Consider the following 14,850-nt stretch of genomic DNA (forward strand, 5'->3'; position numbering starts at 1 on the left):
TAAGTCATTTTTCATTTGTTTTATAGAGCAAGTAGCAACCCTGCAGGGTGCTTATGTATCACAGCATGTTCGTTAGTGCCATAGGGATTTTGTACGGTGTGATTTTGATTAGGTGGGATTGCTTTAGAGTTTCACGATTGTTGGTGTTTCTTCGGTACCTACTATACACAGAGAAGCGATGTACAATCTCCAAGCGAAAGCTGACTATCGATCTGTGAAGATTATTGCGTGTAGTCAGTTAATGTGGCTCATGATTGTTGTCTTATTTTGCTGATGATCTTTATTACAATTACTCAGACGAATACTTATACTTTGGTCCACTAGTGTTTTACTAACTGACGCACTACAATATTGACTTTAATTGTATTCGCTACTTTGTTCGAGATAAAGTAGAAACTTTGTTTTCCCTTTCACGTTTTTACCAAAGAGCAATTACTTGCGCACATTTGTATTAATTAACTTGGTGGCTGATTTCGAAACATTTGTCCTAAAAACGAAAAAAACTTTAGCCTTTTGGTCGTTGATGTATATATATATATAGATTGTTGTTAGCTTTATAACACCTGTTTTTCTTCTTCTTCTTTTTTCGCCAGTTGTGCGTATCATGTTTTTACTTTGAAATATAAGTTGTTAATTGTTGACAAAGAAAAAATGTAAATTTTCAAAATATAGACAAATTAAAATGGAATATTCTTTATGATTTGTTGTCATTTTATGTTAAGACATGCATTTTTGACAAAGTAATTTATACTCATAGATGACTAAAAAGTAGTGATTGAAATTTGGTTCCTATGTTTATCAAATGAAGTAATTAAAGTGGATTTTTGAAACGTTAAGCAAAAGAAAACGATTTTTACAGCCTTTTTAGAACTTGAACCTTTTGCTTACAGATTTTAACAATGTTCAAAAAATCGTTAGACGATGGCTAGGCGGGTGATAGGAGACTAGCGTCTAGGAGGATTAATCGGAGACTAGGCGGAGTCTAGGAGTTAGCAAAATTTTTGTTAATTTTTATAAATTTTCTATCTATATATCATATTTTAAAAAAAGTTTTAATTTTTTTCTTAAAAATTATTTTATCAAAATTTATGTTTGAATAAAAAAGTAAACAAAAAATTGATAAATAAAATTATAAAATAAAGTTCAACAAAGAAATCAAACTAAAAATCATCAAATTCTTCAAACTAAAATAAGTTTTAATCTAAAAACTTTAAAAATGTAAAGCAAAAAGAAATTTATCTAACTTATTCTTCAAACACATCCATATCAACCACCTGCTTATTTTCAGACTCAAATTCAAGACCAAAATCAATAGCTATATCATTTTCATCGTCGGAATCGATATCTCCTCTAGGCTCATCGTTAAAATTAAAAGTTGAAACTTGAAACAGAACACAAACAAAGTAAACACAGATGAAAAGACAAATTAAGAGAATACAATATAATTATATAATATATACAGATAGATAAAGAGAAGACTAAACAAACTTGTAGAGTTCAGCAATCGCCTCTTGTAGTTTATGAAGGTGAAATAGTGGGGAGGAACGAGGATGATTATATTAAGTTATTAACCCTAATCCACATTTCAAATCTTTTTTTTTCTGTACACCGATGTTGGTTTACTATCCAAAACCGTAAAAATTGACTAAAAAATGATAAAAATAATTAGTCTGATTTGACCGATTTTATCGATTTGGTCCGATTTTTTTTTATTTTTTCCGATTTGATCCGATTTTTTACTAAACCGGATTTGCTTCACTGATTTTATGAAAATTGGGTCGGCTAATCCCGACTAGCAGCTTAGACGGCCATCTAGTCACCGACTTGACCGATTTTTGAACAGTGGATTTTAATGAGACAAATGACAGAATACTTTTAAGGTTGAAATGAAATCTTCCTATATCCGTTCATTATTTACGCTTCAGATGACAAAATACTTTAAGGTTGAAATGAAATCTTCCTTCGAAGCTGAGATATGCGAAGAAAAGGGCATTATCAAAACTCTAAAAGTTCAATCTTTAATGAGACATAAAAGAGTCGTCGATTTTGCAAAAAATAAAAATAGAAGTGGAAACTGGGATGAAGAAGGCATAGATTACGGGTTATGACTTTAGGTGAAAAAGGAGGTGATGTAGTGCACGTGTGCTCCCAAAACCTCATCATCACAGTGTCATGTGCAAAATCAAAATAATACCCACTTTCATTATTAATCGCACCAAAAAATATTTAAACCGTTGTAAATAAATTGTTTCCATCATTCTACTCTCATCATTTCACTTCCTCTCATCATACCTTCCATGTATTTGACTATTTTCTTCTCTCAACTTAGTATTTCTTGTGCTAGCAGATAATCATAGAACCTTTTTCAATCCATATCACTTTTGAGAATTTAATTTTACAAATGACACCAAGGGTATAGAAATTAGCTTTTTATGTTTTTTGAACCTTAAATTAGCTATTTTCTTATAGTACTCAAATTCTTATAGTACTACAAGCATGTTCGGTTTTTATTAAGAACCTTCACTTAATAACATGTTTGTGTTTTTTTTCCTGTCAAATAACAGGCTTGTACTAACATTCCAAAGTTTTCAATAAACAAGTTTAAACTGATGAAAATTCGACTTATTTATTTATTTTATTATTATACTTCAAATTGACAAGAACATATATTTTGAATATCATCATTGTGTTAACATCCAAATTTAAACATATACTCCATCTGTTCAGAATTATTTGATGTTTAAGGTTTTTGCACATAGTTTAAGGATTCATTTAATTTTTATTTTTCCTATACTAAAAATATTATTTATAATTCATTTAAATATCATTCAGCCAATAAGAGTACAATCTGCAGAATATAAAAAGTCAAAAACTATAAAAATTCATTAAATTTTGCATTGAAAAGTGAGAACATCAAATAATTTTGAACAAAAAAACCTTCTAAAACATCAAATAATTCTGAACAGAGGGAGTATATAAAATATTGTTGAGAAGAAAACACAGTTCAAATTTACGAAATATTTTTTTTCTTTTTTGTTTTGTTTTTCATCATGCATTATAAAAAATCGTTTTGTTTTTCACACTCACATAGTTAAAAATATTTTTTTTTGGAACACTTACAAACAAATTATAAAAACAAGTACAAATTCTTTTTTTTTGGGGGCAACCAAAACAAGTACAAATTCAATTTAAGAATATTTAATGAAGGAAAAAAACAACATTATTAAGACGACCCAAAGCAAAGGTCAAAATGATTTATATGGCATAAAGTAAGAAGCATTAATTAACTTTATAGTGTCGCTTTTCTTTTTCTTACTTTAATTTTCTGGATTTATTAACAAGACCCAAAACAAAGGTCAAAATAGTCGCAAATCTCAAAGCCTTCCCAATCTCTTCTTCACACAATCTCTCTCTCGTCAACACCACTAACACTTCCACTGATTCATCATCTTCTGCTCATCAGAAGAAACTTTTCTCTCGTTGATTCCATACTTCCAATTTTATCCCTGCGTTTTCTTTCTTGTGTTGTTACTCCTTTGGACTCTTACTGTTTCTAGGTTCACTCAATCCAAATAATGGGAAGTAAATGGAGGAAGATGAAACTGGCTTTAGGTCTGAATCTCTGCACATACCTCCCACGAACCCTAGAGGAACCTCCCGCTGCTCTGAATTCCACAGAGAGATTATCAGATGCTGCTCTGCTCTCTCCTCTTAATTGGCCCATGACCCCAACACCCTCCTCTCACGGTCTCAAATTATCCAGAAACAGCTCTAAATCTTCCAAGGTTTGCACTTTTACAAGACCCACAATCTCAATCTTGTCTCCACTGCCTGTATTTGGTTCTGTGTATATGAGTTGACTTGGGATATGAGTTTGTCTTCTTCTTGTTCTTGTTTCTTCTTCTTATCTTAATTTAAAAATCACTGAAGTTACTGCAGGTATTTTTAAATTTTTTTGTTTCTTGTGCAAGTGAAATTATGGAATCTTGAATTTTGTACTCTCTGTTGGTGGTGCTCAGAGATCTTGAACCATTGAATTTCAGAAATCCTAAGAAAAACCATCAGATCTTTTCAACACTTTTGTTTGTAGCTCTGACAAAGGGGAAAGTTGTTTCTTTTTCTATATCTAGCTACTTAAATGTGCTAAATTTCGGTTTTAAACTTGGAGAGTGTGTTTCTTGATACCGTATATTGACTTAAAAATTGAGTATTCTGATAAATTTGACTCACACATGTTTGCTTATTGCTTTTTCTTTTTGATGAGCAGACATGTTCTATATGCTTGACTAAGATGAAAGATGGAGGAGGGCATGCGATTTTCACAGCTGAGTGCTCGCATTCGTTTCATTTTCACTGCATTGCTTCAAATGTGAAACATGGAAACCAAGTTTGCCCAGTGTGCCGTGCAAATTGGAAGGAAATCCCAATGCAGCACCCAAGTTTTGATCTTCCTTACCTGTTTGCTCGAACTTATAACAATGATGCAGCTATTGGCCTTGCCCACCGTTTACCAACGCCTCGTCGAGTTATGAATCAAGGACGAGTTCTGGCTCCTGAGCCTTCTATGTTTAATGATGATGAGCGGTTAGAGCAGCAGCTCGTATTTTCCGGGAAGAGTTATGGTGATGCTTTGGAGAACAATCATCCTGTACGAATGATGGACTTGAAAATATATCCTGAGGTTTCAGCTGTCCCAAGAGCTGAGTCTCGTGAGAAGTTTGCTGTATTGGTGCATCTCAAAGCTGCTGCCATGGTTACTGGAAATGCAAACTCCCTCAACAATGAGATTTCTCGGTATCCTCGAGCTCCAGTTGATCTTGTCACGGTGCTTGACATCAGTGGTAGCATGGCGGGAACTAAACTGGCTCTTCTGAAACGAGCAATGGGATTCGTGATTCAGAACCTTGGCTCTAACGACAGGCTTTCAGTTATTGCTTTCTCTTCGACTGCTCGTCGTCTATTCCCTTTGACCAAGATGTCTGATGCTGGAAGACACCGAGCCCTTCAGGCTGTGAATTCATTGGTTGCAAATGGTGGGACAAACATCGCTGAAGGTCTTAGGAAAGGTGTCAAGGTGATGGAAGAACGAAGAGATCAAAACCCTGTTGCTAGCATTATCCTTTTGTCTGACGGGAGAGATACCTATACCATGAACCAACCTGATCCAAACTACAAGTTGTTACTTCCCTTGTCTATGCACGGTTGTGAGAGCAAGCGGTTTCAGATCCCGGTTCATTCTTTTGGTTTCGGATCAGATCATGATGCTTCACTGATGCATTCTGTTTCTGAAACCTCTGGTGGAACTTTCTCTTTCATCGAGAGCGAGTCTGTGATCCAGGATGCTCTTGCACAGTGCATTGGTGGGCTTTTAAGCGTTGCGGTACAAGAGCTACGGCTAGAAATCGATGGTATGTGCACAGATGTTCATCTTAGCTCGATCAAAGCTGGGAGTTACCCGAGCCTTGTTAATGGTGATGGTCGGTCAGGATGTGTCGAGATTGGTGATCTTTACGCTGATGAAGAGCGTGATTTCTTGGTTTCTATCAACATCCCAGCTCAGAGAGCTGGAAACGAGTCACAGCTTCTGAAAATGAGATGTGTCTACAAAGATCTTTTGACAAAGGAGATTGTGACGCTTCAAAGTCATGTGCTTAAGATTCAAAGACCAGAAACCGTTGGTCAAGAAGTTGTTGTGTCCATCGAAGTGGACAGGCAAAGAAACAGGTTCTTAGCCGCGGAGGCAATGGTAAAGGCGAGAACTTTAGCAGAGGGAGAAGATTTAGCCGCGGCTGTTACCGTTATCCAGGATTTTAGACAGGTTCTGGCAGAGACGGTCTCAGCAAAATCAAACGACGGGTTTTGTGTCGCTTTGGACAGAGAGCTCAAGGAAATGCAAGAAAGAATGGCGAGTAGGCATGTCTACGAGGTATCGGGAAGAGCTTACATTCTCTCTGGACTTAGTTCACACTCATGGCAAAGAGCAACATCGAGAGGAGAATCAGGAGACGGATCGAGCTTTGTTCAGACTTATTACCAGACTCCATCAATGGTTGAGATGCTACACCGATCTCAAGCCACGTCCTATCATAGACTCATCCAGCCATTGATATCATTTGCATCTCAACCAAAGCCAAGATGAAAAAAAAAATCAGAATCCTATGTCTTAGCTGTAAAAGGTTTCAGCTTTGTTTTTGAATCTCTCACAACTTTTTTTGGTCTCTTTCTGGGTTTGTCTGTAAAGAAATAAGAAGAAAAAAAACAGGCAAAGGGGAGAAAATGTGAATCTAAATGGGTTTAGGGTCTTACGATTTGGTGATTTTCCTGGTTTTGTACGTCGGTGTTTTTTTTTCAAATTCTCATGTAATGTGTGTATATATGTAAGAATTTGGGTATAAAAGCTTTGTTCACAACTTGGAATATACTACAGTATGTAGTTTCAGTATTGGGGGAAAAGTAGTGATAATTTTAGATTTCAATGTTCCTTTGTAATTGTAATTGAGAAAGTGCACAAAAGGAAAGAATCGGTGACAGTTTCTTCTTTTATTTGAAACTTTTGGACATGTATTATGTGCAAGTGTTTCGAGGCCTGATGAACCGCAACAATCTCTTCTCGACATGCGGCCACTTATCTAATTTGGGTTTGGTTTAGGATCCTTTAGCCGGCCTATATTCATTTTTATCTTATACAAATCTCAATCATCTTATACATAAATTTTTACATTGTATTATAGTCAGTCTCAAATATGTGTGTGGATACACCGGTCATCTTAGAACCTGTCTATATTCATTAGTTAAAATCATTAATGATGACTCTAAAGACATAATCATAAAAAGAAATTAGTATTCGTTAAAAACATTTAAAAAAAAAATTGGTAGTCCTAACCACTGGCTTAGCTCGTTTGTCAGTTCGGATGGTCCGAATCACTGGCTAAGCTCGTTTGTCCATTCGGGCGGATCTAGATACACCTAACTCTTTTACAACCAACTTAACATTTATTGAGAACACTTGTACAGACTCCACATAAGTGATTAAACACCAAACAGTACGAGACTATTTATATCTGCCGTCTATTTATGTCGCACCATAACTTTCGAATATTTTCAACAATTTCTTTTTTTTTTCTAAATAAAATTTATATTAATCAACCCCAACCGGAAAATTAGTATTTAAAAATTTGAACCAAACACAAAAACACCGGCTAAACCGGGGAGTTTGGTCCCATATCACCAAACAACCATTAACCGCCAATAACTCTAATCATAACACTCAATCCGGTTAAAGAGAGAAACGACGACAAACCGGCAAATGTGGGAAAAAATCCAACGAACTCCACCGCTAATTTGGTAGTTCTAATCGGGTTCAAGACCAGGGAGACACTAAACTTAATTAACTTAAGTAGTAACATAATAATACATGATTTCGCTATGACATACAAGTACAAATTTTTGCGCGCATTTCTGTATATATACACTAGATTAGGAAATATTTGTTATTAAACCAATTAATATGCATTTGTGAAAAGAAAAAAAACAACTAATATGCATAATGCTTCTAAAATGTGGTTTTTTGTTGTTGTTGTTGATGTTGTTTCATCCACACGACGTGCAAAAACACATTACTATATGTAAATTTGGATTATGTCACGAATTCGTGACAGTAAAATAAAAATAAAAATTACAATATACAATATATAGTCAACATCAACGGTGCGTAGTGGATACACCTAACTTCTTCTACAACTAACTTAAAATAACTATTTCAAGAAAGAAAAACATTTATTGTGAACTTATTAATCAGATTCCACAAAAGTGAGTGTACGCCAAATAGATATATGACTCTGTTTAAATGAAAGTTTCCGTGGCCAATTTAGATCCCCAGATTGATATCCAGCAGGGATCTACGATTGCGACATATTTGCCGGTTCAACTGCGACATCTTTGCCGGTTCAGTCATCATGTTTATAAAAAAATTTGGTTTGTTCGTAATTGTAATATTCTTTTCGCATTTTTAGTAATTAACATGATTTCTTTTCTTTTCTTTTTTAAGTAGATTATTCAATTGGTTAAAAGACGACAGAAGTCAGTTAATGCGCCCCATTTAATATCAACATAAACGCGATAAAACGCAATTTATTTCACACGTGACAGGTCCAGTTTATAGATGGATCGAGACAAAGTTTGCATAACTGAATGGCACCAACCTCGACAACAGATTGTCTGTGTCGGTAGAGTCACCAGCCTCGACTAGAAGGTGACCTCCTTTCATGATATGGGACTCTTATTCGTTCACAGTTTTACCAGAATCGCAGAGACAATAACCATATAATTTCAACTCTATTAATTTTTTCATTTCTTTGATATATACTATTTTGATAATGAAAGAACTCTTACAAATTTTTGTTTCTATAATCTAGTCAAAATAGTGTGTAGTTAAAAAATAATGTATATGTATACTATATAGTAGTTATTAAAATACCCCTCGATTTCGCGGGATTCAAGTCCTAATAGTAATAGTAATGCGATAAATGCGAAACTAAATTCCAAAAGACGTAAGAAATGTCACATAAATAAATATCAAAAATCTACTATCGTTCTACCAACACCATATTTAATCAAGAAGTACTATAAGAGCGATGTGTGGCTAAAGGCAAGTATGAGAATAATCAGAGCATAACTTTAAAATAGAGAGATAAGACATGGCGAGAATAGCAATGAAGCCGCTTAGCCCTGTGTCCCAGCTGTTCCTTTCGCCGGGTTTCTACGGCGTCATTGTTTTTACTTTAGGGTTTAAAACTAGATGCGACCCATCCGCCATTGTTGAAGGTATCACGAACACATGGATCAAGCTCCCCCGCTTCTCTAGCAAAGTGGTAAACACATAATATGATCTTACATATGCTTAATTGTCACATTTTTTATTTAGTCACCAAATTCAAACGATGTACTTTACAAATATCTAACCATTTCAATGTGTATATATACAGAATATCTTGCTTTGCTGGGAGATTTCATTGATATAAAAATATCTATATTCCATCAAAACATTCTCATTTATAGTATATAATTGTTTTAGGTTCCCACATGCTCAAAAGTTTCAAACATGCATGTGTATATAATATAACCTATAATCATTTATTAGACATGTAAGAAAAAAAATCATTTTTTGACTATAAATAAATGTTTCAGGAGATTGATGATAAATAAATGTTTCAGGAGACCGATGATAAGAAAAATGGAGAAGCGGTTTGGGTTCCTGTTAGTGTTCGAGTAGAGGATCATGTTATAGTTCCCGACCTAGATCATTCCAACATTGACAATCCTGATCAATTTATAGAAGACTATACGTCAAACTTAGCTAATACTCCAATGGACATGACCAGACCTTTATGGGAATTTCATGTATTGAATATAAAGACATCAAATGCAGAATCTTTAGGTATAGGGAAATTCCATCATTCACTTGGCGATGGTATGTCGCTTATGTCTCTTCTATACGCTAGTTCACGAAAAATATCAGACCCCGAGGCTCTTCCTACTACTGCGGCTACAAGAAAACATGTTGAATCCAATAGTAATTGGTGGTTGGTGGGGAGACTTTGGTTGATGATAAGAATCATTTTCACAACTATTATTGATTTGTTCAAGATGTCGCTTACTCTATGTTTTATGCGGGATACTAAAAATCCTCTCATGGGTAAACCGGGAGATAGAATTCGACCTAGAAAGGTTATCCAGCGAATAATTAGTTTTGATGATGTCAAGTTCGTGAAGAAAACACTGAAAATGGTAGGTATCTATATATATATTGATATTTATCATCATTTTTCTTTATATTGATCGTTAGTTTCGTTTTCTACTTAATAATTTATGTCTTTTTGTAGAAAGTGAATGATGTTCTTCTTGGAATGACACAGGCAGGTCTCTCAAGATATTTGAGTAAAACATATGGTAATTTCAGTTTTCTTCTCCTTTTATTATAGGGTTACCGTAGTTCCAATATCTTTATGTATTAGTTGTAAAGAATAATCTTTTTTTTTTTAAAATGAAGGAATATGAATTATATCTGGCTACTAAAATTATACCAATAAACAATTTTTGACAGACAAATATATCAGTATACATCAATAATATTTGTTTCATTCATCGCACGAGATACTACATGCAGCATTATTTTTATAGTTATTTTCTTATGTCAAAGTATTATTGTAATTTTTCATTAATATTATATATTTGATATTTTTGCAAAAAGGTGAAGAGCCAGTGGTCGGGAAGAAAACAATCTTAGAAAAAATCCGTCTTCGTGGCACAGTAGCTGTAAATCTAAGACCACATACAAAGATCGAGGTAAAATCAATATAACCATTAGCTTAAAAATTATCTTACAATTTAAAGAAGTTTCGTTTCTTTACAAAAAAAAATTATCTTACAATTTTTAAAAAAAATTAGAATTCAAGAACTTAATAAAATATGAAATTGTAGGATCTCGCTGATATGATGACAAAAGGTTCAAAATGTAGATGGGGAAATTTCATAGGTGTTGTTATGTTTCCTTTATGGATAAGATCTGAAGATGATCCCTTGGATTACGTCCGAAGAGCTAAAGCTACTATGGATAAGAAAAAAATATCCATGGAAGCACTTGTTTCGTATGGATTCATCAAATTTCTCATGAAAGTATTTGGGCAAAAGGTAAAATATATAATGAATAACAAGTATTTGTTAATCCATATGTATACATACGTATATACAAGTTATATAATTTATTAAAAACAGGTAGTAGATACTGTTTCTACGAGGATGTTTGGTCATACAACATTGACATTTTCAAATGTGTTGGGTCCATGTGAAGAAATAAGCTTTTTTAAGCATCCGATGAGTTACGTCGGAGCAAGCGCATTGATTGGACCACAAGTAAGTATAGCTATATTCATGCCATAAACTTAGTATATCGAATCTGTTGTTTTTCTTTTCAAAATCATATAAAACTTTTTATGACACTAATTGATATGCATATGTTTATGTTTGTTTGTTGGACTAGGCACTTATCATCCATTTTGTAAGCTACGTAGACAAGATTATCATCAATCTAGCTGTCGACACAACAGTGATTCCAAACCCACATCTACTCTGTGATGATTTGGTAGAATCGCTCAATATCATCAAACTTGCTGTCGTGGAGAAAGGACTTCATAAAATGGAGGTTTGAGACATGTATCATCACTCGATGTAACAAAAATTGAAGTTTTATGTTCAAAAGATAAAATTTGGTGGAATGTAGTAATATGTACTATATTAGCTTGGTTTGATCTCAATATTGGTTTATAAGTTTTCAAATTTGGTAGTATACAATAGAAGAGAGCATTAATTCATATCCAGACGAACAAAACGTAGACCACAATCACCACTAACATATTTACATGATCAGAGCTATTTCATCAACGAACGGAAATTCGATTTACCTTTTTCGTCGAACTTAGCGGAACTGTTCAAGGGCTTGTGTATTGTTGTTGTTCAAGAGCTTCATCATGAAGTTAAACCTGGAGTCTGGAGATGTCTTTGGTTGTGGCCAATTCGCTCCTTTGGGGATCTTGATGCATCTGAAACCTTGATCTTTGTAAAGTTTGGTGGCTCCTGAGTTGTTGAGATCACAGTGAAGGCCAATAGCTCGACATCCCCAGTTCTTGGCTAAAGCCTCTGCTTTCCAAATGAGTCTCTTTGCTATTCCCTTGCGCCGGAAACTCTCTCGAACCGCCACGTTTGATATGTAAGCAATCCCCGTCCTGGCTTTGAATCAGTAACACACCATCAAATCATTGTAAGACAAAATACAGATCCAAGCACAACACATTCTGGAAGAAACGACAAGATCCTTGGTTGAAACAACCAAAAGTATGAACAACACCAAGTCAGCAAAAGTTTAGTTGCACAACCTGAGACTTTGTTTCTTAGTCTTAAGAACAGAGACACACAGGGCTTGACAATAGAAATGAAAGATAAGAGAAAACGCAAACCTTCTCTGGCGGAGAGGTCCTTTCCTTGGAAGGTAATCCGCCACGGTATCTACAGTCAAGATTCCAGCTACATAACCTTTGTTTAGACTGATCTTTGCACCAAAAGCTCCAATCTTGAAATCTTCACTACCAATGCAGATGGTTTCATCTACTGAGCTACCAATCACAGCGACTAAACAAGTCCTCTGGCACCCTGCTGGAACAGAAAACCCCATTACCATCGCCATTAACCTATCTACTCTCAGGACAACATCAAGCGGGAATGAATATCCAGGGAAGAAGGAGCTGCAGTGAGTCTCTGCCACTTCCCAGCAATCCTCCAATCTTGCTTCCCGTACAACGATTTCAGGTGAAACCGCTGGAAAAAGATCAACTATTTGACTTGCATTGCATGCTCCTATATACAAACATAAGAGAAAAAAAACAAAATTTCATCAAAGAACAATAACTATATCATCCACTGATGAACCAAAGCATGTCGTCTCTTTGCTTCTGTGACCAAAAACTTAAGCCCCATGAGAGCACTAAACTCATTCAAATCTATGATTCCTCAAAGACTTAATGTGTCTAAGGTTTAAAAATTACATCAAAACAGTTCCTTTGCTAAAATCTCGCGAAATTCCAAAAATTATCAGCTTCCTGAAAGAGAAACAAGCTAAAAATTGACTGACTACAATCAATTGCTTCGCTCTCTACATTACGTCGGGGACAGAATCGATCGGGGATGATAAACAAGCCAAACAAATCGCTAATTACTCAACAAAGACCACTAATTGAATGATTAACTAGTGGGTAATGACTAGAACTCGATCAAAATCAAATCCCGTAAATCAATAGTCTCTAGAACTGTGTCTAATAGCGAACACCAGATTATTGATCATCATGCCTTTAAGAATCAGATTGCAAACCTGATCTGAAAGACGGAGTGGGAGAAACAGAAACCCTGGGCGAGAGAAGGAAAAGAGACGACAACTGGCGTCTCCGACGATGGAGAGAGAAGTGAGAGACTCCTGAAGAGGAGAAGACGCTTCCATAGCAGTTCTTCTGCTTGACTGAAGCTGGTGAAATCGCCGTCGTCCCCAACGGTGTGCTCCGCATTTCTCTCTCTCCGCCGTTCGACGCACTATTCCCCAACCCAGACTGGCAAAAATAGACCGGACGGTTCAAACCGGTCAAATCGTAACTAAGAAATCAATATCTTCTTCTTCCTAGTCAAAAAATGTTTTTATTAATTATTCGATTTAGAGGGAAAAAAACAAAAACTCGCTCTCTCTCTTCCACCAATTCACACGTTTCTTTACAAAGTTCCACTGAAGTGGACTGTTTAAATTAAAAATTAAACTAGAGAAATCATAATATCATCACCATATACCACCATCAATTTGTCATCAAGTATCACCAATTCACCATCAACATCCTTTATCATACCATCAATCTAGCAACATACTTATCATCATATCATACCACCATCGCCATCATCATATCATCATCAAAGCATCAACATTGCACCACCACCACCGGTCCACCACCACCATCATACCATAACCATCATCATCATTCCACAAAATTTCATTTTTTTTTTTTATCTTGAATTTTACAAATTACAAGGATGACTTCCATGTAAGTTACTTTGTGTTTACATTTATTAAGTAGACTTACCACGAAATTCTGTTTTGTATATGTATGGACTTAACAGAGCAAATTTCTACGAAAGTATGTTTTGTTTTTGATTTCTTTTAACGCAAACGATCGTTATGAAGGTCTGCTTTGCATGGAAGATTTATTTTCTATAGATTTTGATAAGTAGACAATCGTGGTAGTCTTCTTTGTAGATTTTCAAAGCACTACCGTGAAAATTGGTTTTGTATATAAACATGATATAAAGTCGACGATTATGAAAGTTTGATTTGTATTTGGATTCTGTTAAACTGACTAGTGACAACCATGGATATCTGCTATGTGTTTAAATTTAGCAAGGCATAACACCGATATGAAAACAGAATAGCATGAATAAGTTTGCTTTGTATTTGAGCAAACTTTTGTGGGAATATATGTTTTGTATTTGGATCTAACAAAGCAGACTATCATGAACATCTACTTTGTGTTTAATATTTCTAAAGCAGACTATGGTAAAAAAAATCTCCTTGTTTTGTATTTATAGTACTTGCGCAAACTTTTGTATATAATTTCAATTTAGCAAAGCTGATTATTGTCAAAGTTTACCTTGTATTTAAAATTTCAAAAACGTACCATGGAAATCATTTTTGTATTCAGAATATCTGAGCAGACTTCCCTAAGAAATTTCAGCTTTTTAGGCATTAATAATTCCGTCTGGAAAAATTTTCAGCGATTTTAGTTATTATGATGATTATTATTTTTTTTTAAAACAAACATGAATTATCATCAACTTCTAGTTACCATATAGACTTTTGTACATATTGGTTGGATTTACAAACTGGTTGGACAGTAGTTTTAGAATATGTTCTAAGCATGCTTAGTAATCTTTAGACTGTATTTATCCCCCAGAGTTCCAAACAAAAAATATTTAGGTTGTAAAAAAAGATTGTCAGGTGCACCTTCCCCACGGTAATCCTATGTTGAACTTGCTTCTACAATAGACATAAGACATTGTAGTATTATACGCTCACACTCAAAAGCACTTGCGAATGCAAAACATCCAAATTTAAAAACGAATCTTACTGTTATTTTTCTCGTTGAACGAATCTCACTTATTCACTTTAAAGTCGACAGTAAAACTTATCATGGCTTTGAATCCCAAACAAAAAACCATTAAATCCATGTCGCTGAAATTTCAAAACTTACATCTTAAAATTATGAG

The 14,850-nt window shown here is 34.7% G+C and overlaps 3 protein-coding genes across 6 annotated transcripts; 2 read left to right on the forward strand and 1 right to left on the reverse strand.

Annotated features, from left to right (window-relative positions):
• Positions 1–3,382: 3,382 nt before the first annotated feature.
• Positions 3,383–6,425, forward strand: LOC112081448. The gene is made up of 2 exons (XM_024147988.1): positions 3,383–3,785; positions 4,268–6,425. Exons 1-2 carry the CDS (start codon positions 3,576–3,578, stop codon positions 6,137–6,139), a joined length of 2,082 nt encoding a protein of 693 aa, XP_024003756.1. The 5' UTR covers positions 3,383–3,575; the 3' UTR covers positions 6,140–6,425.
• A 2,259-nt stretch (positions 6,426–8,684) lies between these two features.
• Positions 8,685–11,278, forward strand: LOC18026694 (O-acyltransferase WSD1). 3 transcript variants are annotated; one of them, XR_002896520.1, is made up of 7 exons: positions 8,685–8,870; positions 9,214–9,786; positions 9,882–9,948; positions 10,250–10,344; positions 10,518–10,689; positions 10,774–10,911; positions 11,039–11,078. XR_002896520.1 is itself a non-coding variant. In XM_024148068.1 (7 exons), exons 1-7 carry the CDS (start codon positions 8,697–8,699, stop codon positions 11,204–11,206), a joined length of 1,392 nt encoding a protein of 463 aa, XP_024003836.1. In that variant the 5' UTR covers positions 8,685–8,696; the 3' UTR covers positions 11,207–11,278. The 3 variants fall into 3 exon arrangements, 2 of the variants coding, with proteins under 2 accessions (XP_024003836.1, XP_006411123.1); XM_024148068.1 differs by having other exon boundaries at positions 9,915–9,948; positions 10,480–10,689; positions 11,039–11,278; XM_006411060.2 differs by having other exon boundaries at positions 10,480–10,689; positions 11,039–11,273.
• Positions 11,279–11,318: 40 nt separating this feature from the next.
• Positions 11,319–13,232, reverse strand: LOC18027243. Of its 2 annotated transcripts, none has more exons than XM_024148069.1 (3): positions 12,920–13,232; positions 12,012–12,408; positions 11,319–11,784 (listed from the first exon to the last, which is right to left on the reverse strand). In XM_024148069.1, exons 1-3 carry the CDS (start codon positions 13,107–13,109, stop codon positions 11,646–11,648), a joined length of 726 nt encoding a protein of 241 aa, XP_024003837.1. In that variant the 5' UTR covers positions 13,110–13,232; the 3' UTR covers positions 11,319–11,645. The 2 variants fall into 2 exon arrangements, with proteins under 2 accessions (XP_024003837.1, XP_006411122.1); XM_006411059.2 differs by having other exon boundaries at positions 11,319–11,780; positions 12,920–13,231.
• Between the last annotated feature and the right edge of the window lie 1,618 nt (positions 13,233–14,850).

Source organism: Eutrema salsugineum, unplaced genomic scaffold (assembly GCF_000478725.1).
Source record: "Eutrema salsugineum unplaced genomic scaffold, Eutsalg1_0 scaffold_10, whole genome shotgun sequence".
Lineage (NCBI taxonomy): Eukaryota > Viridiplantae > Streptophyta > Magnoliopsida > Brassicales > Brassicaceae > Eutrema > Eutrema salsugineum.